This window comes from Neophocaena asiaeorientalis, unplaced genomic scaffold (assembly GCF_003031525.2).
Source record: "Neophocaena asiaeorientalis asiaeorientalis breed wild unplaced genomic scaffold, Neophocaena_asiaeorientalis_V1.1 scaffold503, whole genome shotgun sequence".
Lineage (NCBI taxonomy): Eukaryota > Metazoa > Chordata > Mammalia > Artiodactyla > Phocoenidae > Neophocaena > Neophocaena asiaeorientalis.
The window spans coordinates 950738-971588 of record NW_020173710.1 but is presented as its reverse complement, the minus strand read 5'-3'; the positions used below and the strand labels follow the sequence as shown (position 1 = coordinate 971588).

Genomic DNA, 20851 nt, shown 5'->3' with positions numbered 1-20851 from the left:
GTTTATTTTTTAAAAAAATACAATTTCCAGGATATGTCATGGGGCAGTGCGGTTTCAGCTTTACTCCTGTCCCGTTTACATCTGTGGTTCTGTGAAATAATAATTGACGGTCATTTAAGGCACCGCATGATAAAGAAATGTCTCTGGAATGATCCACAGAAATGAGATTCTGTATCCATTCAGATGACATATATTAAACCTCTCATGTGCCAGGTTCTGTGCAGGGAATACAGAAACTAATGAAACATTCTGCTTGAATGTCCCATTAAAATAATTCTGGATGAATGGAAAATTCCTGGTTAGGGATACCAGTCACCATCAATCTATTTCCCACTTTTCCATTTGATTCTGTAATTAAATGTCTGTCTGCGAAAGCTGGTTAAAAGTATCTGCAAATGTATGTATGCTATATATCATGTATATAATTTCTTTTAAAAAGCTATTTCTGAAGCTAGTAGAAAACTATTCATTTTCTTTTATGCTTGTTAAAATCTTATTTAAATTATTATCTTCTTTATTAAATATCCATGAGAATTGAATAAAACATGGTTATATATTATTAATTCATTTTTTGGTTATACTATGGCTCTAATATCGTTAAGAAGAATTGATGTCACCCTTAAGGCCAGGATTTTTGCTAATTATTGCAGGATTTAAAGCCATTTGGTTGGTGTCAAAATTCAAAAAGGAGGATCTTTGTTAAAAGTATGGTATTGTTGTAAAACTTTTTTTCCTCTTAAAACTGATCAACTTAGATTATAGGTATGGTAGGGAAAAGGTGAAATCTTTATGGTATCGGATAGACACGAGTTAGAGAAACCAATAATTCAACCTTCGGGAAGTTAGAAATAAATAGGAAAAAGGCATAGTTCTAGCACTTGGAAATCCATTCTTCCTTCCTCCCTTCTTAATGTCCATTTTAGCAGTCTGCCCGTCATGAATGCACAAACCCGTTCAGAAGCATGGGGCTCCCTGCTCTCAGGTGATTCAGAAACAGTTTTAGCAGTGTATACTTAAGGAAACACAAGTCTGCCTAGTCTAAGGAATAATGAAAGGTTGTACCACAATGGTCAATTTTTAGTGTAACCTGAGGCCTTTAACTATTATTTCACCATTTTCTCTGTGAAACTAACTACAGGTTGACTACAGGTTCTCTAATGCTCTTTATGGTCCCTGAAAAATTGCTGATGTGATATATACACGGGCATAGCTTACGTTTATTATTTTTATTATCTGTTTGTTTGGAAAGATGAAAAGGCCACTACACTGTAGCTGTTTGGCTAAATAATCCCAAGTGATTATTTAGTGAGAGATACTGCTAGAAAAAGGAATTATTTCATGTGTAAATTTTTTTGTTCAGTTGGGGTTGATTAGAACTATAGTAACACAAGAGGAAGTAATGTATTAGGATACCACGGTTAATCTTTGACTTTTACTTATGGGGTCTTTGGAGTTTGGAAACAGACTAAACTTAGATTCAAATCCTGGTGCAGTCCCTTTAATAACTTTGTGACCTTAGGTAAGTAATTTTTAACCCTTCTGTAGCTCATTTTCCCTACCCTTAATAAAAAGGAGATACTAGTAATACCTGTCGCAATGGATTGTTTTGAGGATTATATGAGATCATGTGTGTAAATTTCTTGGCAAGTACCTGATATATAGTGACTGTTCAATACATGATAAATATTACGTTTATCTTTCTAAAAGTAGGGATTCCAAAGTAATTTTAACTGTGAATAACAGAATTTGATGGTATTGCTACCTAAACAACCCAATACCAAAACAATTACTCTGCCACTAGAGAAACAAACCCTTTGTAATTATAGCTTTGAGCCAGCTTTTAGTTGATTTCTCAGTTCCCATTTATCTATTCTGACCTCGGAAAGCTTTTTACAAATATATGTCTATTTCTTCTATGATGTAGAATGGTATGAGCCTAAAATACAGTGAAACAACATTCAGTATATTCCATAGTCAGATGATTGGCACATAATCAGAGAGTGTCTGTTTCTCTAAATCATCCAGTTGTTGTGACTTATATGACAAGTTTTCATTTGTTTTTCTTTCTGATTTAAAAACCTTTTCAGATCTCTAGTGGAAGAGGAAGACCAACACATGAAATTGTCCCTTGGAAGCAGCGAAATGGGCCTCTCCTCCCATTTGCAGTCTTCCAAGGCGGGAACCACACGCATCTTTACCAGCAATACCCACAGTTCTGTGGTGTTACAGGTAATCTCACTGTTGCATTATTCATAGCTTTAAAAACCACCCAGGGTCTTTTGTGGTGTGGGATGTCACCAGTGGGAGAGGTTGTGCCTGTGTGTGGACAGGGGGTTTGTGGGAACTCTGTGTACTTTCTGCTCAGTTTTGCTGTGAACCTAAAACTGCTCTTTAAAATAAAGTTTATGAATAAAAAAAAACAAAGAGCAAACAAATAGAGGAGAAACCTTGAGGGGGGGAAAACTGCATACCTTCCTGATGTTAAAAAAAATTCTGAGTTCATTCTTTGTTTCATTTGTGTAAGGGAGGTCTTGCTGTCATGCCACATTCTTACAGAGTGTTGTGTCTGGCAACGTTGACTTTTCATTATGTCTCAGCCAAGGTAAATATCACAAAGTCCCCATATTAAAGTTTCTAGTTCCTCCCTCACAACCTATTTTCCCATCACCTTTATCATAGTTCTCAAGATCGTATTTATTTGGTGTCTCAACTCACATTGGCAATTGTAGGTATGGGAGTAGGGGTGAGGGCCGCTGGACGCAAACACACTGATACGTGCAAGAAGTAATAACTGACATCAAAGGAGAGGACAGAAAAACAATAGGAAGCCAAAAGAACACCAAAACCCTGCAATGTGGGGCTGTGTAACATAGGGATAAGCAGTCCAAGTACTTCTGACTATTGTGGACACTCCCTGACCTCGGTGGATGTTGCTGAGTTACAGAGCAATCGTGTAATGCTTGATGTCCATAAATTCCTTTTAGATATAGTCAAATTATATCAGTCTTCTCAGCTTAGTAAGTTAAGGAAAATAAATCCTTCTAAATATATTTTTTAAAGAAATTTCCCCAGATGAATTTGGTATGAATGCATATCCTTGGTCAAGAACCATGATCGTCCAGCAGTATATAGTATATAGTATAGTATATAGCATAACGGGAGACGGAAGCTTGCACTTTGCTGTGTGGCCTCGCTGTGTCATGTAATTTCTCTGGGATTCATTTTCCTTATCTCCAGACTATGACTCTCAAGTGGGAGATTTCTAAATTTTCTTCTAGTTCCCATCTGTGATTCATTGAAATCTCATTTTTCCAATGTTTCAATTCTAATGGGATCTGGTTCATCGTATCATCAACAGAAATGAGAGGGTCAGGAAGGAAAAGCTTCCCATCTCCTGGTATCTTAGTTTATGTAAATGGTTTAATTGTTGGTTTTACAAGATTATGGGAGGAAGAGAATAAGGGGTCAAACAGTTAGGAAAAGCATGAAAGGAAGAGGTTTTTTGTTATATTAAAGTACTTTCTCTAAAGAAACACAGAAACTCACTTACCCCTCCGCTATACTTCTGCCCTATCCATGACCATAGTCATGTGTTAAAGCCAATTTTTGTGGTCCTGCTAATTTTTAAAGTTTACCTTAAACCAACTAATGAAAGCCACTGCAGTGCAAAGAGGTTTACAGCAGTGGTCCTCAAATGTTATTGCATATCAGAATCACAAGGAGAAGGGCTTGTTAAACAGTGAGCAGTGGGCCCCATCTCAGAGTTTCTGATTCAAAAACTCTGAGGGCCGGGCCCAGAAATGTGCATTTCTAACAAGTTTCCAGGTGATGCTGTAGGCCCAGGGAGCATACTTTTTGGAAACACTGTTCTAGAGGCAGGGTCCTTTTTACACCAAGAGAGATGGCCTCTCCCTTTCTCCCTATGTATCATATGGAGATTACAAGTTATTGTTATAATGGGGACACACTGGAAGTAGCTTAAATATCCATCAGTAGGGAAATGGTTACTTAAATTATGTTGCATCAAAACTGTGTAATACTGTGCGGTCACTAAAAAGAGTGAGCTAGATCTGTGTGTACTGAATGGAAAGGAAATATTAAATGAAAAAATAATAGGACAGCTGTGGCATAGCTACACAATGGAATATTATTCAGCTATATAAGGGAATGAATTTCTGATACAAGCTACAACGTGGATTAACCTGGAAAACATTATGCTAAGTGAAAGAAACTAGTCACGAAGAGCACATTTTGTATGATTCCATTCATACGAAATTTGCAGAATAGGGAAATGTACAGAGACAGAACATAGACTAGTGATTGCTCAGAATTGGAGAAAATCAGAGGATATAAGGATGATAGCTAAAGGATGCGGGGTTTCTTTTTGAGGTGATGAAAATATCCTAAAATTGATTGTGGAGATGGTTGTACATATACTGAATTGTACAGTTTAAATGGGTGGATTGACATGTACTCACTGCTATATTTAAAATGGATAACCAACAAGGACCCAATGTATAGCACAGGGAACTCTGCTCAATATTCTGTAACAGCCTAATTGGGAAAAGAATTTTAAAAAGAATAGATACATGTATATGTATAACTGAATCGCTTTGCTGTACACCTGAAACTTACACAACACTGTGAATCAACTATACCCCAATATAAAATAATAAGTTAAAAAAAATAAATGGGTGTATTGTATGGTATGTTAGTTATATCTTAAAGCTGCTTAAAAAAAAGTAACAGGGCAATATATATTGTATAATCCCGTCTATTTGTAGAAATAATATACAATATGTATACATATACATGCATGTAAATGCATAGCATAAGGTCTGGAAACATTAGGGAGGCTGGTGAATGATGTCTTACACTTTGCTCTGGGTAATCCTGCACTGTTTCATTTTTTTTACTATGGAAATATTTTTGTGTCTAACTTAAAAAATATAATGGTGACCAAACAGTTGTAGCTGGGTCTTAGAACCCTTAGCTCTGTCACGTTTTAGCTTGGCTTTTGTTGGTCTAGGCTGGCGGTAGGAATGGAGATGTGAAAGTAACCCGAGAGTTCATTCTTTCTTCAACTGATTTTTTATGTTATAATATTTTCTGTGGCGGTGTAGAGGTACCACTCCATATTGCTGTTGAAAAACATTGTATGCTCTCTTTAAAAGTCTATTAAGGGCTTCCCTGGTGGCGCAGTGGTTGAGAGTCTGCCTGCCGATGCAGGGGACACGGGTTCGTGCCCCGGTCCGGGAAGATCCCACATGCCGCGGAGCGGTTGGGCCCGTGAGCCGTGGCCGCTGAGCCTGTGCGTCCGGAGCCTGTGCTCCGCAACGGGAGAGGCCACAACAGTGAGAGGCCCGCGGACCGCAAAAAAAAAAAAAAAAAAAGTCTATTAAAAATTATGTTCTCACTAACTGAGATTTTTTAAGTCCAAGCACTAACAGAGACTGGGGTTTTTTGGTATCTAATCTTAGGTGTATGGTTGTCAAGGGAACAAGCTAGAGAAGTGTTTAATGTGTAAATGTTATCATTGTTTTAAAATTAGCAATCACACAAGCTCCAGCTTCAAAAGGCATTGAAAGTAGCTGTCAGGGGAACAGATCCATGGGGAGAAACTATTTAAAGAAGTCTCACTCTGAAGGATACCCTAGTGCACAACTACAGTAGGAAGGACATGAGTTTAGGCTAAAAGTGGAATCCTAGTTTTACCACTTACCAGCTAGTTATGTGACTTTGGGAAAATCTTTATCCCCTACGGGCCAGTTTCCTTATCGGTAATGTGCGTAGTGGATGTGAGGATTAAATGTGACAATTTATGGGAAAGTAAGGTGCATAATAAATATGCACTTATTTTCCTTCCATTTGAGCCAAACAGGGAAGGTGTCAGAGGAAATGTTGGTCAGAAGTGATGGGTGTGCCAAAGAAGGTGTCCATCTGGTTGGCTTGATCTGCTCCAGCAGACTGTCTCCACTGAATAGGCTTCTGGAAACTAGGCTGTCAAAGCAAGTGCCTGGAAATAATTTTGATACCTGATAGGCTTGAATTCCTAGAATTCTGAACAAATTCCGGGAGAATTCATGATGGAGTTAGCAGTGCAAAATACTTTTACTCAAGTAAGGAAGATTAACCAGGGTTTGCTTAAGTAGTAATTGGTGAAATCAAGAATTATTTCACTTCCCTCACTCCTTTACTACTGCTACAACTGTGGTTACTTCTCATGGAAAACATCCATCCTTTGGCTTCACCCTGTTATCCCAGGTTGTTAACATATTTTAAACCCCATACTGTGGTGATTCATCAAATCATACCCTTCTTAGCGTCCTCATTTTTTTAAAGTAACAACTTTAATTTTCATCTGTATTTTCATCTCGTTTGTATCCATTTGTAGTCATTCCCCATCTACCCCCAACCCCTTTCCTAACCCTAGACGATCATTAGTCTATCTCTATAGTTTTACCTATTCTATATATTTCGTGTAAATGGAATTATACAATATATGGTCTTTTGTGACTGGTTTCTTTTACTTAGCACGGTGTTTTCAAGGTTCCTCCACACTATAGTATGCATCAGTACTTTTTCCTTTTTATGACTAAATAATATTCCGTTGTATGGATATACCACTTTTATAAAAATCCATTCATCCATTCATGGACATTTGGGTTGTTTCCACTTTTTGGCTATTGTGAATAAGCATGCTGTGAACATTCATGTGTGAGCGTCTGTATGGACATGTTTTCATCTATCTTTTGTATATACCTAGGAGTGGAATTGTCGGGTGATATATCATTGTGTTTAATCTTTTGAACAACTGCCAGGGTGTTTTCCCAAGTGACTGTGTTTTACATTCCCATCAGTAAAGTATGAGGATTCCAATTTTTCTATATTCTTGCCAACATGTGTTATCTATCTTTTTGATTATTGCCATACTAGAAGGTGTGAAGTGGTATCTTACGGTTTTGATTTGTATTTCCCTGAGTGCTAATGATATTGAGCATCTTTTCATGTTTGCTTATGGCCATTTGTATATCGTCTTTGGAGAACTGTCTCTTCAGGTCAGTTCTCCATTTTTTTAGTTGAGTTCTTTATCTTTTTATTATTCAGTGGTAAGAGTTCTTTATATATTCTAGACACAAATCCCCTAGCAGATACATGATTTGCAAGTATTTTCTCCCAGCACCTTCAGTTTTGTGGTCCCTTATTGGTCTTCCATAACTGCTCTGCCAATCTTCAGTCCTTTATCCATTCAACCATATGATCTTTGCTACTGCTTTACCTTAGTAGAGTTAATGGGACAGATAGTCAAGGCAAATTTCTGGAAGACTTCTGATTTTTCATTATTCTCTAAACATATGTTATTCTTTTATACTTAAGTATCTTTGCACTCATCCCTTCTCCCTGGAATGCCCTTACTTAAATTTCTTGGTCTGGTAAACCCCTGTTTATTCATAACGATCCATCTTAAATGGTAAACGGTAAAACTGGAATTCCAGTTTCGGCCTAAACTCACATTCTTCCCACTACAGTTATGCAGTGGGTAATTCTGCAAAGTGAGACGTCTGAAAACAGTTTCTCCCATGGATCTGTTCTTCTGACAGCTAATTTCAATGCCTTTTAAAGCTGGAATTTGTGTAACCTAGGCAGAGTTGGCAGCTTCTGCTTTACCCCCCTCTTAGCCTATCAGTATTACCTATCAGTGAGATCCACAAGATCTAGAGTCTAATTTGTTGTTTCTGTCTGCGTATGATCTAGTGCTGGGGTACATGGTGAATGATTAATAAATGTCAATAGATTATAATTATTGTTATTTATTATTAATATTATTATTATCATTGAAAGGGATAATACATATAAAGAGCCTAGCCCAGTACCTGGCACAGAGGAAGTACCCAGTGCTTTTTACTGCTCTTATTGATATTGTTTATGGAATAAATGAATTTGGATAGCACTTACAAGTCCCTTTCACATATGCTTGCCTCATTAATATGTGAAACAATTTTGTGATGTACAAAAGGCAACAATTATTATCCCCATTTTATAGATTGGGAAACTGAAGCTCAGGAAAGTTAGAAGGCTTGCCCAAATTCACTTGCCCACTAAGGGACAAAAACCAGGACTTGAACGCAGGTTTTCTAAATGTAAATTTGTATTTCTTCTAATCTTGCTCTAAAATCTATTCTCTTTTTAATGTCTTTAAATATTAAGTTTTCACTGAATATAAATATAAAAAGATATATTAAAGGCTAAAAGATAATTTGGCACGAATGATACAGTAAAGATTTTATTCTTAATAGAAATAACAGAATTACACAGAGTGTCTTCATGCCTGCCTGCCCTTCCTCCCTTCCCCTGTCAAAATGGGGGTGAATGGGGGAACCAAAGAGAAAAACATGTTAACTGCCATTTGGAAACATCCCTGTTAGGACAAGAAGGCCATAAGTAGAGTACCATGTTTCAGCCTATCAAGCTTGAAAACGCCTCCCAGCTCCAGATGTCTAGATGCCTAATGGATATTTTCTCATGTTAAGATTGGTGCCTATCAGATTGCTCTTCCATACTGCCCTCCATTTTACCTATTTATTTTCTCTGTTCAACTTTAGTTGTAAAGTCAATGACAGATTTGGTTGTATTGTCTCAAGTTATTATCTATGTAATAGACTGCTAAAGAAATGGCTTTTCTCAAGAGCCTATACAAATTAACTTGCATTGCTTTCCAGTGGGCTAGCTTCATGAAATACTTATCCTAAGGTAAATGTTGGGGTTGCTGATCGTGTCATGTTGATGAACTGTACCCTATTTAAAAGTTTTATGATCATAAGGTAAGCAACTTTTAAAATATATTATTAGCATAAGAAAGGCATAATGATTTTAGAATAAGTTATATTTTATAAAAGAGGAACTTGAATAATCCAGATTGTTGAAGTTTTTATTAAAATGATACTTTTTATTTCTTTATTTCAGTTTCCTGAATGTCACCTAGAATATAGGGAAATGAATATATAATTTTTCTTGGGGATAGTTCTTCAGGTACTCAGGTTAGGGTACAATAGGTTATTCTAATACTTCCAATTGAGTGTGTATCTTTAGTATATAAGTTGGAAGAGAGTCTACCACCTTTCCTTTTAGGCCACTTTAGTGTATCATTACCCTGCTCTTTCAAATGAGTTTTTTTGTTGTTTTGATATTTAGCATGTTTTAAGTGATAGAGAGGACCAGTACATACCAACCGAGAGTTAAATATGCTCAAATACATACTTTCAATTTCTGATTGTCTCTTGCTAGTATATAAAATACTGTTTGTTACTGATTATTCATCTTGTATCTTGCAACCTTGAAAGACTGACTTATTAGTTCTAGAAGTTTTTTTGTAGATTCTCTAGGATTTTCTACATAGACAACCATTTTACCTATAAATAAAGATAGTTTTATTTCTTCCTTTCCAGTCTGATGCCTCTTATCTCTTTTTCTTGCCTTATTGCACTGGGTAGAAACTCCAGAAAAATGTTGAATAGAAGTGATCAGAGTGTACATTCTTGCTTTGTCCTAATACTAGGGGGAATGCATTCATTCTTTCACCATTAAGTGTGATGTTAGGTTAGGTATAGATTTGAGGAAGTTTCTTTCTGTTCCTAGTTTGCTGAGAGTTTTGTGGGGTTTTTTTCAAATCAGAAATTGATGTTGGATTTTGTCAAACACGTTTTTGCACCTATTGAGATGATCTTATCATTTTTCTTTTTTAGTCTATTAATGTGAATTATATTCATTGATTTTTGAATGCTAAAGCAACCATTCATTATAGGAATAAACCCCACTTGCTCACGATGTATTATCCTTTTTATATATTATTAAATTTGATTTGATATAGTAGGAATTTTTGCATCTATGGTCATGAGGGTCTTTGGTCTTAGTTTTCTTTGATTATCTTTGTCTGGTTTCAGTAGGATAATAATGGCCTTGTAGAATGAATTGGGACATGTTTCCGACTCTTAAGTTTCTGGATCTGTTTTTGTAGAATTGGTGCTATTTCTTCCTTAAATGTAAGGTAGAATTAACCAGTGAAAATTCAGTTTTATAGTATATATATGGCTACTCGGTTTATCTATTTCTTCTAGGGTAATTATTAGCAACTTGTGTCTTTCAAAGAATTTGTCCATTTCAACTGAGTTGTCAAATTTATGGGCATACAGTTGTTCATATTTTCTTGTTATCCTTTTAATATTTGTAGAGTCTCTACTGATATCACCTATCTCAGTGCTGTTATTGATAATTTGTGTTTTCTCCATTCTTTTTCCCCCCTAATCAGCCTGGCTGGAGTTTTATCAGATGTATGAATCTTCTCAAAGAACCAGCTTTTTGGTTGCTTTTTAAACATTTCTCTATTTTCCTGTTTTATATTTCATTCATCTCCACTTTGATCTTTATTATTTCCATTCTCCTGTTTAATTTGGAATTAATTTGCTCTGCTCTTTCTAGTTTCTTGAGGAAGCTGAGATCTTTCATCAGACCGATAATAGTCTTTGCTCTGAAATCTATTTTGTCTGATATTATAGTCATGCCAGGTTTCTTTTAATTCGTGTTAGCTTGGCATATCTTTTGCCATCATTTTACTTTTATTTTTAACTAACATACAGTAAAACTGATTTTTATAATTGATCTATACATATGTGAGTTTTCACAGATATACTGTTTCATGTAATCATCACCACAATTAAGATGCAGGACTGTTCTATTATCCTAACGTACTCTCTCTTTTTTTTTAAATAAATTTATTTATTGTATTATTTATTTATTATTTTTGGCCGTGTTGGATCTTTGTTGCTGCGCGCGGGGGCTTTCTCTAGTTGCGGCGAACGGGGGCTACTCTTCGTTGTGGTGCACCAGCTTCTCATTGCGGTGGCTTCTCTCGTTGTGCAGCACATGCTCCAGGCGCGTGGGCTTCAGTAGTTGTGGCACGCGGGCTCAGTAGTTGTGGCTCATGGGCTCAGTAGTTGTGGCTCACGGGCTTAGTTGCTCCGCGGCATGTGGGATCCTCCCGGACCAGGGTTCGAACCCGTGTCCCCTGCATCGGCAGGCGGATTCTCAACCACTGCGCCACCAGGGAAGCCCCTAACATACTCTCTTGTTACACTTGGTAGTCACACTCATCCCTACCTCTAAGCCCTGGATACTACTGATCTGTTTTCTGTCACTGTGTTTTTGTCTTTTGAGAATATCATGTAGATGACATCATACAGTCTGTGAGCTCTTGAGACTGGCTTCTTTTACTTTGTGTAATATCTTCAAGATCCATTTACTTTGTTTTGTGTATCAGTAGTCTATTCCTTTTTATTGTTAAGGAGTATTCCACGGTGTGGAATTTTGTGGGGTCTCTTTTTCCTGATCCTCCATCTCCACCATCTCCCCAGTACTCCCAGTTCTGTAGGACTCTCCTTATGGTCCTCTGGCCTGAAAGCTGGGACTTCATCTGATCAAAAAAGGTTCCTCTCAGAATTTTAGGAATTTGCTGTCACCACTGTTACCACTGTCACTGTTGCCACCACCAGTGCCTTGGAATTGCCTGAGGATTGGGGCTCAGAGGAAAACAGAGGGGAAAAAAGTGAAATGGATCTTTCTCCACTCCCTGTGAGCTTTCAGAATCCCTTTCCTTGCTCTTCCAGCCAGAAGTAGAGCTTTCTCAGTCTGCTCCCAGATGACTGCCTCCAGGTTATATGATGCCTTAAGTCCAGGCTCGGGTACACTGGGGGGAAATGTAGGGAGTAGGGTGGGGACTCAGCATGAGTTTGGTGGCACTTTCCGTTCTGATTTCTTCCCCAATTCTTCTGTTTTCATTAATGTATTTTCTATTTATTTTTAAGCTTTGTGAGGTGGAACCTCACACTTATTCTAGAGCAAACTTTTTCCCAGTACTGAGACAAATCCTTCTGAGTTCTTTACCCAAAGCCCTAGCATTATGAGGTTACCAGTCTTGTGGTTTGAATAGGATCTGTTTCCAGCATTTGGTGAACCTTGAAGAGTGTTCCCTGTGCTCCTTTTAGGTGGTTCTTTCCCCCAGACAAATGCACTCGTCAGTACTCATCTATATACTTGAGGGGGGATTGTTTGTAGATCTCCATAGCCCTCTCTCTGTGCCGAGCTCCCCTCTTGTATTCTGCCCTACAAACCTAGCTGCCCTAAGACACTCAACCCTGGGAAAATGCTGGGCTTCGCCTGGGTTCCCACTCCCTGTACCTCTGGAAACTCCAGGCCATAAACAATCATGGGGCTCCGCTAACTTGTTTCTCCTCTTTCACAGATCTTCTCCTTCATCCAGCCTGAAACTATTATTTTTTAAATATTTTGCCTGATTTTGAGTTGTTTCAAGAAGTAAGGTAAATCCACTCCCTGTTACTTCATCTTTGCTGGAAACAGAAATCTATGGGCTATACATTGACCCTTGAACAATGCGGGGGTCAGGAGTGCCAGCCCTCCATGCAGTCGGCCCTACGTGTCCGCAGTTCCACATCTCCAGATTCAGCCAATCGCAGATCGTGTAGTACTGTAGTATCAATATTTACTATTGAAAGAAATTCACATGTAAGTGGATCTGTGCAGTTCAAACCCATGTTGTTCAAGGGTCAGCTGTAATTAAATGCTAAATTTAATTACAGACTCCAGATGCCTAAGTCTTTTAGAGATTTGGTTAGAGATAGCTTTACATAGGAGGTCAAATTTGAACTCGGCTTTGAAGGAGGGAGGATAGTCTATGTGAAAAATAGAATAAAATAGCATAATTTAGCACAATAAATTGGCATAAATAAAGGTACTGGAAAAGGAGTAAGCCTGGGTTTTTACCGATGAGGTAGTCTGGAGAACAACCTGATAAGATGGGTCAGCATACTTAGGGAAATAATGAAAAATAAGGTTGAACAGTTGAGTTGGGGCCAGATTAGAGAAGTCTTTAAAGCCTTATATAATGGTATAATGCAGTGATGGAAAGCCATTAGCAGTTTTTAAACTCCAAGCAGTGTTATATAATGCGAATAGAGTTTTAATTGATATCTGTTCCTTTTCTGTCCTCTGAATGAAATGAACAGTGTCTCATAAAAACATGACTGTAATGTTGCTTTGATCAAATACATTACATTTACTTAAAGATTAGAGTAAACCTATTCCTCTACCTTCTCTTCTTTTAGTTCCTTAATCTTTGTTCATAAAACAATTTTAAAGTTAATAATTTTTATTGCTCTTCTAAGGATGCATTTCCTTTTTACTCCACTTCCTTTTTGAAATTACGCTGATCAAAACTAGGTAGAAACTGCTAGTAAGTTATTGCCAATGCAGAATTTAGTGGAAAGATGTGCTTATCAGATTACTTTTTAATATGTGAGAGTGTCAATCTACCTTTTTTTCCACAGTAGCATTCTATTTATTCTGAAAGCTATTGACATCCAACCAACTTTTGGTATACATTATTTGTAGCTCATCAGGTTTCTATATTATAGTTGTGTGATGTCAGTACATACCCTCCTCTCTTTTATCGTGACCATTTAAAAATTTATCAAACTCATTTAAAATGTTTCAGTCCTTCAGAGTATGACATATGTACCTCCCTCTATTTAATAGTATTTGAAGTTTCGATATATTAGGTAAATTTACTACAGAGAAGAGAAGAACCTTTTTTTTAAGAACCTTTTTCTTAATGCTTATTTTTTCCCTAAAAGGATGTGAAGAAGAAATGAAAAAGAAGATATGGGGATGTTAATAGAAGAGGGAAAGGGAAATAATAGAGTAAAGAAATTGAGAACAGACAATAATCCCCTCATAAATAGAACCCAAGGCTCAGAAAAAAATAGAAAAATAGAGAACTAAGATAAGGATTGAGTTAGAAAGAAGTTGAGTTTAAAGCAGTAAAAACAGTTTAAAGACACTCCAAAAAGACTAATGGGAAACTTTGAGCAATTTTGCATAAAACACAGCTGTATCTGTATATCGTGGAATAGCATGCAGAAATAGACAAAAATGTTTATAGAATTCTGGCAAGAGGAATCAGTACAAATTTGGTGGAAGAAAATGATTTTATAATAAAAGGACACATTTTAAGTGTGCAAGGTATCTTCAAGAATATTCCTAGAGTTAAATAGGGGGAAAGATTTTAACAGTGAAAGCAAAAGGTAGACGTACAGAGGGTAGATGAGAATTGTGGAAGAGAACGACCCCCCCTTTTCTTATTTTTTAATTTTGTATTATTTTTATATTTTCTTGGACGTGCTGTGCAGCATGTGGGATCTTAGTTCCCCGACCAGGAATCAAACCCGCGCCCCTTGCCTTGGAGGTGCAGAGTCTTAACCACCAGGGAAGTCCCCCCTGCCCCACTTCTTTTCATGTGTACATTCTTCACAAGATTAGAGTATAAAAGTTGTTTAGAAAAATGACTGTACTTCTGTACGACAAAGTATGTTGTAGAGGAACTTTAGTTTTTTTTCTCTTTAGACACAGCTGGGATAGTACAGATAGCAACATGCAAACAAGATATTTAGGTCTGTATGAAAACAGTCTGAATTGACAGATCTTATTTGGATAAGGACAGCAATAATCAGGAATAAAATTAGCAAATATGGAATTGGATAGTGGGATTATTTGTGCATTTGAAAATAAAGGTTATGAAATGTATAGAAAGGGAAACTACTTTACATGCAGTGAAAACAAATGCAAAACCTCTCAAAAGTGGACAGTTTGCCAAAGGTAGATAAATTAAGCTTAGGATAGAAAATACTCAGAATGTGATAAAAGTGGTCTAGGAGCCTCAGCTTCCTTTCTGTGGGGATGCCAGATTATACTGAGAATGGTTAGAGGATTTTTTTTTTTAATAGTGCAAATGGAAGCAAAATGATCAAATCTGTGAAGAGGGTAAAAGCTCCTGGTGTCTTAGCTGAACTGTCGAGATTTTAAAGATTGAGTAGAAACCTCAACAAGCAGTTTTAATGGAATATGGACCAAATGAGAAATGACACAGGTGATGATACAGGAAACATAAGCCATGCCTTTTTTCAAAGGGGAAAAGAAGGAATAATAAATAGTAGGAAAGAAGCCTACTGACATTACTCAGTTCTCAGTATAAAATATTTGTAGGAATATTTTAAAGGCAGGAGGGCCAGCAAATGAGCTGAGAAGGTTTGGGGTTTTTTTTTTTAGTGGAAGAAAATAACTGATTAGATAAAATCATTGCTTTTGACTGAAGAAGCCATGATTGCCTTTCAAAGATATTATCCACATATACCTTAGAGAGGAAGATTCAAAAGTTATTTGCTGAATAAAAATAAAGTAAGATGGCATACTGTACCTAGTTTCATCTGACGGGTATCTTGACATCTCTCTTTTTTGCCAGTACCCAAGGTATGATAAATTTCCCAAGATAAACTATATGCTTTAACTTGCCAGTAGCTATTAAAACTTTAAAAGTATATGTTGTTTAAACCAACAATTCCACTTCTAGGAATATCTCCCACAGATCTACTCACAAAAGTAAGTATATGTACAAGGAAGGTCATTGCAGCATTGCTTGTAATAGCAAAAGTTGAGAGACCAAAAGTGAGGAATGGATGAATAATTATGGTAGACCCCACACCCCATGCAATTCTGTGCATCCACTAAAAAGAATGAAGTAGATTTGTGTGTACTGAGACAGAGGGCTGTCCGTGTTACACACTCAGGTGAATTTGTATGTGTGTGTGTGTGTGTGTGTGTGTTTGCGGTACGCGGGCCTCTCTCTGTTGTGGCCACTCCCGTTGCGGAGCACAGGCTCCGGACGCGCAGACTCAGCGGCCATGGCTCACGGGCCCAGCCGCTCCGCGGCATGTGGGATCCTCCTGGACCGGGGCACGAACCCGTATCCCCTGCATCGGCAGGCAGACTCTCAACCACCACGCCACCAGGGAAGTCCAGGCGAATTTAAAAAATACGTAACAGGGGACTTCCCTTGCGGTCCAGTGGTTGAGACTCCGCGCTTCCACTGCAGGGGCGCAGGTTCTATCCCTGGTTGGGGAACTAGGAACCCGCATGCTGTGCGGCCCGGAGGGCCCCCCGCCCCCCCCAAAAAAGATACGTAACAGTAAATGTAGTATCCGACTTTAAAAACTCCTATATGCATGTGTGTAGAAAGTGGCCTGGAAGTATATATACTAAACTGCTAACAGTAGTTACTCTTAGTAAGTAGAAGAGGTGGACTTTACTTTTCTATTTTTATCCTTCTGTATTTTTACAACAAACATATATCTAAATTTTTTAAACCTGAAATTTATCTGAAGGAGAAAAAAGCCAAGCCTTTGGGAGCCAACCTTTTCCCCCAAAACCCTGGTTCAATTCCTCTTCTCTCATCTTGGCCTGTACAGTTTACCACAAATAAGCAGTATAGGCACAATTTATTTTATTATTGAGAGTAGGTTCACAAATAAAGTTCCTGGTTTCTAGTTAGCTTGTTACAAAATTCAGGTTCTACATGTTGTTGTTGTTTCTGGTTTTTTTTTTTTTCGGTACGCGGGCCTCTCACTGTTGCGGCCTCTCCCGTTGCGGAGCACAGGCTCCGGACGTGCAGGCTCAGCGGCCATGGCTCACGGGCCCAGCTGCTCCGCAGCATGTGGGATCTTCCCAGACCGGGACACGAACCCACGTCCCCTGCATCGGCAGGCGGACTCTCAACCACTGCGCCACCAGGGAAGCCCGTTGTTGTTGTTTTTAATACCAAGTGGTGGCTTCTGGGTAAAGTCTGGTTTGTTTGGTCAAGCATTAACTGAACATTTATTAAGTGCCAACTATGTGCCAAGCACTGGGGAATTCAAACATCCTAGTCCCTCAGCTCTTCTACCTGATGGTTCCCTCCTCCTCAGTGGCTTGGCCATCCCATCCCCAGCCCCAGTGGTCGCATTCAGGACTTCCCAATTCTCGTATGCTCACCTACGTTTGAAAGGCAATCCCCTTAAACTTACTGCAATTTAGACTCCATATGTGAATTTTCAAAAAGCCACTGCCTACCTTCTCCATGAAAATAGTTCCCTGAAATGGACATCTCTTTTTACCTCTACTTCTCTAAATAACAGGAACAGGAGATGATTTAGCAATGGAGAAAGGAAAATATTGAGGGGGCGCGGGGGTGGGGAAATGTTTGTGTTTACAAAGGAAAAGGGGCGTTTGTGAAAGAGTTGATATTTGTGAACAAAAACATATGTCAATCACTGTTGGAGAGAGGAAAGTATGATACATAATCCTGTTCTAAAGTATATGTATAATGTATAAATATTTTTGGAGTAAAAATACTTATATCTCTCTCCAGAGAGAAAGTGGCTGGATCACATTATCTCTTTGAAGTTCTAGTTCTGTAGATTCAAGCATTTTCTTTAAAAAGCAATTTAAAAATTATGACGAGAAGATGTTTAGACTAAGATTTATATTATACATATGTGCAGGATCACTATTTCTGAAACTGCATTCTTCAGTATGTCGTGCCTTTTGCTTCTTAAATCCATGAAACACGACTTTAAATAAAAGTTTTATTTGGGGTCATTAAAATAAGAAGGGGATAGAATAATCCTTGCTATTAGTTCTTGTTGTATTACATTATTATATTACATTATATTATTAGAAAGTAATTTGTAGGACTTCCCTGGTGGTGCAGTGGTTAAGAATCCTCCTGCTAATGCAGAGGACACGGGATTGAGCCCTGGTCCGGGAAGATCCCACGTGCCGCAGAGCAACTAAGCCTGTGCGCCACAACTACTGAGACTGAGTCCACGAGCCACAACCACTGAGCCCGCATGCCACAACTACTGAAGACCATGCACCTAGAGCCGGTGCTCTGCAACAGAGAGAAGCCACCGCAATGAGAAGCCCGCGCACCGCATGGAGGAGTAGCCCCCGCTCGCCGCAGCTAGAGAAAGCCCGTGCGCAGCAACGAAGACTTAATGCAGCCATAAATAAATAAATAAACAAACTAACAAATAAATAAATGTAACTAATAAGAACCTGCTGTATATATTAAAATAAATAAATAAAAGTAATTTGTATGGGTATCTTCATGATTTTTTATAACAGTACATTTCCATTTTTGAAACTACAGACTCCATCTTGCAAAAATCTTTTTTTATTCTCCATTTTTTTATTGTGATAAAATATGCATACCATAAAATTTACCATCTTAACCATTTTTAAGTGTACTGTTCAGCAGTATTAAATACATTCATAATGTACATCCGTCACCACCATCCATCTCCAGAACTCTCTCCTTCTTCACAAACTGGAACTAATTCTGCACATGGGAAAATAAAGTGTACATGGTAATTTTTTTTTTCAAAATACTGTGAGAGCCAATGGTTATATAAATAAGTGAATGTATATACTCTTTCCTTATTTGTTCTTAATCCAAATTAATCTTAATTTTATCTTTTTTCTACAGTGAGTTAAATATATATTGCCACATATCAAGTAAGCTGTTCAGTTTTTTCTTCTTCTGAGTCATTATTCTACCGGCTTTATGTTCCAAATATATTCCCCACACATTAATACGTCAAGAGGATTCTAGCACACAGAGATCTGTATTCCCATTTTACCTTGCCGAGCGGCTCATCTCATGTTCTTGTTGTAGGGGTTTGACCAGCTCCGACTTGAAGGGTTGCTCTGTGACGTGACCCTGATGCCAGGGGACACAGATGACGCCTTCCCTGTGCACAGAGTCATGATGGCCTCTGCTAGTGATTACTTCAAGGCTATGTTCACAGGTAGCTTGCCTTTCTAAACTCTGCTTCCACGTTAAAACAGTATGAAAAATATGTGTTTAAATCCTTGTATTGGTAAAGGAAGATTCAGTTCTTTTGGTCAGTGTCTTTACAAGAAGAAAGAAGAGTTTCAAAAGGAATAGACACCCAGTATGTACAGTTGTGGGTGGCCCTTTTTTAACCTGGAAAACGGATGTACCTTTCTTATTCTTCTGTCCACCTTTATCTCATAGCTTTGCTTTCCCAGACACATATCTGAATGGGCCATCAGAGATTAATACAATCCCCACTAATACAATCTCTAATCCATCAAAAGATCTGAAGTGACAGGAGAACATTTTGGAAGCACTTGCATCGTATACCACCTCCATTAGTATAAAGATATTCCTTTTTAAGTACTCTCTTTTAACTGTAAAATATGCAGAAACCTGACTCTGATACAAATGCTGCACAGAATAAAATTTCCCTGATTTTATCATATCTAGTTAGCAGCAGAAGTGAGTTTGACCTTAATTAAATTATCCACGGTCATTTAATGGAATGTCTTTTTATTTAAGGTGGAATGAAAGAACAAGATTTAATGTGCATTAAGCTTCATGGCGTGAGCAAAGTCGGTTTAAGGAAAATTATTGATTTCATTTACACTGCAAAGCTTTCTCTTAATATGGACAACCTTCAAGACACACTGGAAGCTGCCAGTTTTCTACAGATTCTGCCGGTTTTGGACTTCTGCAAAGTATTTCTCATATCTGGGGTAAGACATTTTCAAATCAGATCTTTTCCTGCGGTGGACTCCGTCATAGCCTGTTTAGAGTAGACTCATGAATCTGTTGTATAGACGTGAAACCCTGGCCATTAGAGAGAGGTGTCATGTCGTATATGGTCTAGAAGCAGGTCGATGGGAAAATATTACAGGTGCGTTTTTACAAAATAGAATCATTTAAGAAAAGCCTTCTGTGTAATCAAATGACATTAGACAGTAATAGTGTTTGATAACGATGTATTCCTTAACCTGTTTGTTAACGTTCGTATTATAATTTGGTTTTATTCACCTTAATGATTTTATACAAACATGTTCCTTAAGTGGAATTCTGTGGGAAAGTAATCTGAGGTTCTAGAAGTCTTTTAAGATAGACTCAGTCATTTTTTCTTCCTTTAAATATGGGAGTTGGATCCTGAGAAGAAGTAACATCGATGTGTAAATCTGTAAGGATATGAGTCTTGATTCTATAGAGACACATCACCTGCTGAGTCATTTTCAGCCTTTTTTAATAGATAAAAGAGGGTACATACAACCACCAATCAGTGAACTACTTACAGTCACCCGGTTCCTGAGGACAGTGCCTCATTTTAGTTGAGACCCTTAAATTAATAACACTTGATGCTCACACTTATCAATTCTTAACATTGCTTTGCACTGATCTTAGCAATACGTGGTTGTCCTGAGCCAAACTAGGTACAGTGCCATAATTTCCTTGGAACTAATCACTAACCATAGACACTGTTGACCTATTGTACTTATCACTTAAGATATTCGTTGTGATCAGTTCCTTAGTTTGAAAGAAAAGAACCAAACTGGGTAAAGCATGATTTGTGAAGTTATAAAAATATACACGTCAAAATAACGGTATTAAAAAATAATTTGGGGGCTTCCCTGGTGGCGCAGTGGTTGAGAGTCCGCCTACCGATGCAGAGGACACGGGTTCGTGCCCCGGTCCGGGAAGATCCCACCTCCCGCTGAGCCTGCGCGTCCGGAGCCTGCGCGTCCGGAGCCTGTGCTCCGCAACGGGAGAGGCCACAACAGTGAGAGGCCCGCGTACCGCAAAACAAAAACAAACAAACAAACAAAAAAAAAATTTTGTTCTAGATAACTCTATTTAAAGCAAGTTTATCTCAAGATGATATCATAGTAATTTTGCAATATTGACAAATTTCCTGTAATTAGAATGTTGTTGGTTCCTTAACCTCCTTGAAGCATTTATTATAACTATGTTTTTGCCCTTTTGAAAATTTCTTCATTTTTATAAACACTCAATATTGTCTTAAAGGTTATGTTTTTCATTCCTAGTGTCTCTGCAGATATCCTAAAGCCCGTTTCTAAAGGA

At 37.9% G+C, this 20851-nt stretch overlaps 1 protein-coding gene across 7 annotated transcripts in view; it reads left to right on the top strand.

Annotated features, from left to right (window-relative positions):
- The window catches only part of KLHL13 (kelch like family member 13), a 168452-nt gene that overhangs the window by 128313 nt on the left and 19288 nt on the right, over positions 1 to 20851 (top strand). For 6 of the 7 annotated variants that reach the window (XM_024750599.1, XM_024750605.1, XM_024750603.1 and 3 more), the window contains 3 exons: positions 2088 to 2229; positions 18617 to 18749; positions 19304 to 19500. In XM_024750599.1, coding sequence (XP_024606367.1) covers positions 2088 to 2229; positions 18617 to 18749; positions 19304 to 19500 — 472 coding nt within the window. The remainder of the gene's footprint in view (positions 1 to 2087; positions 2230 to 18616; positions 18750 to 19303; positions 19501 to 20851) is intronic. The other variant, XM_024750604.1, reaches the window with a different exon arrangement.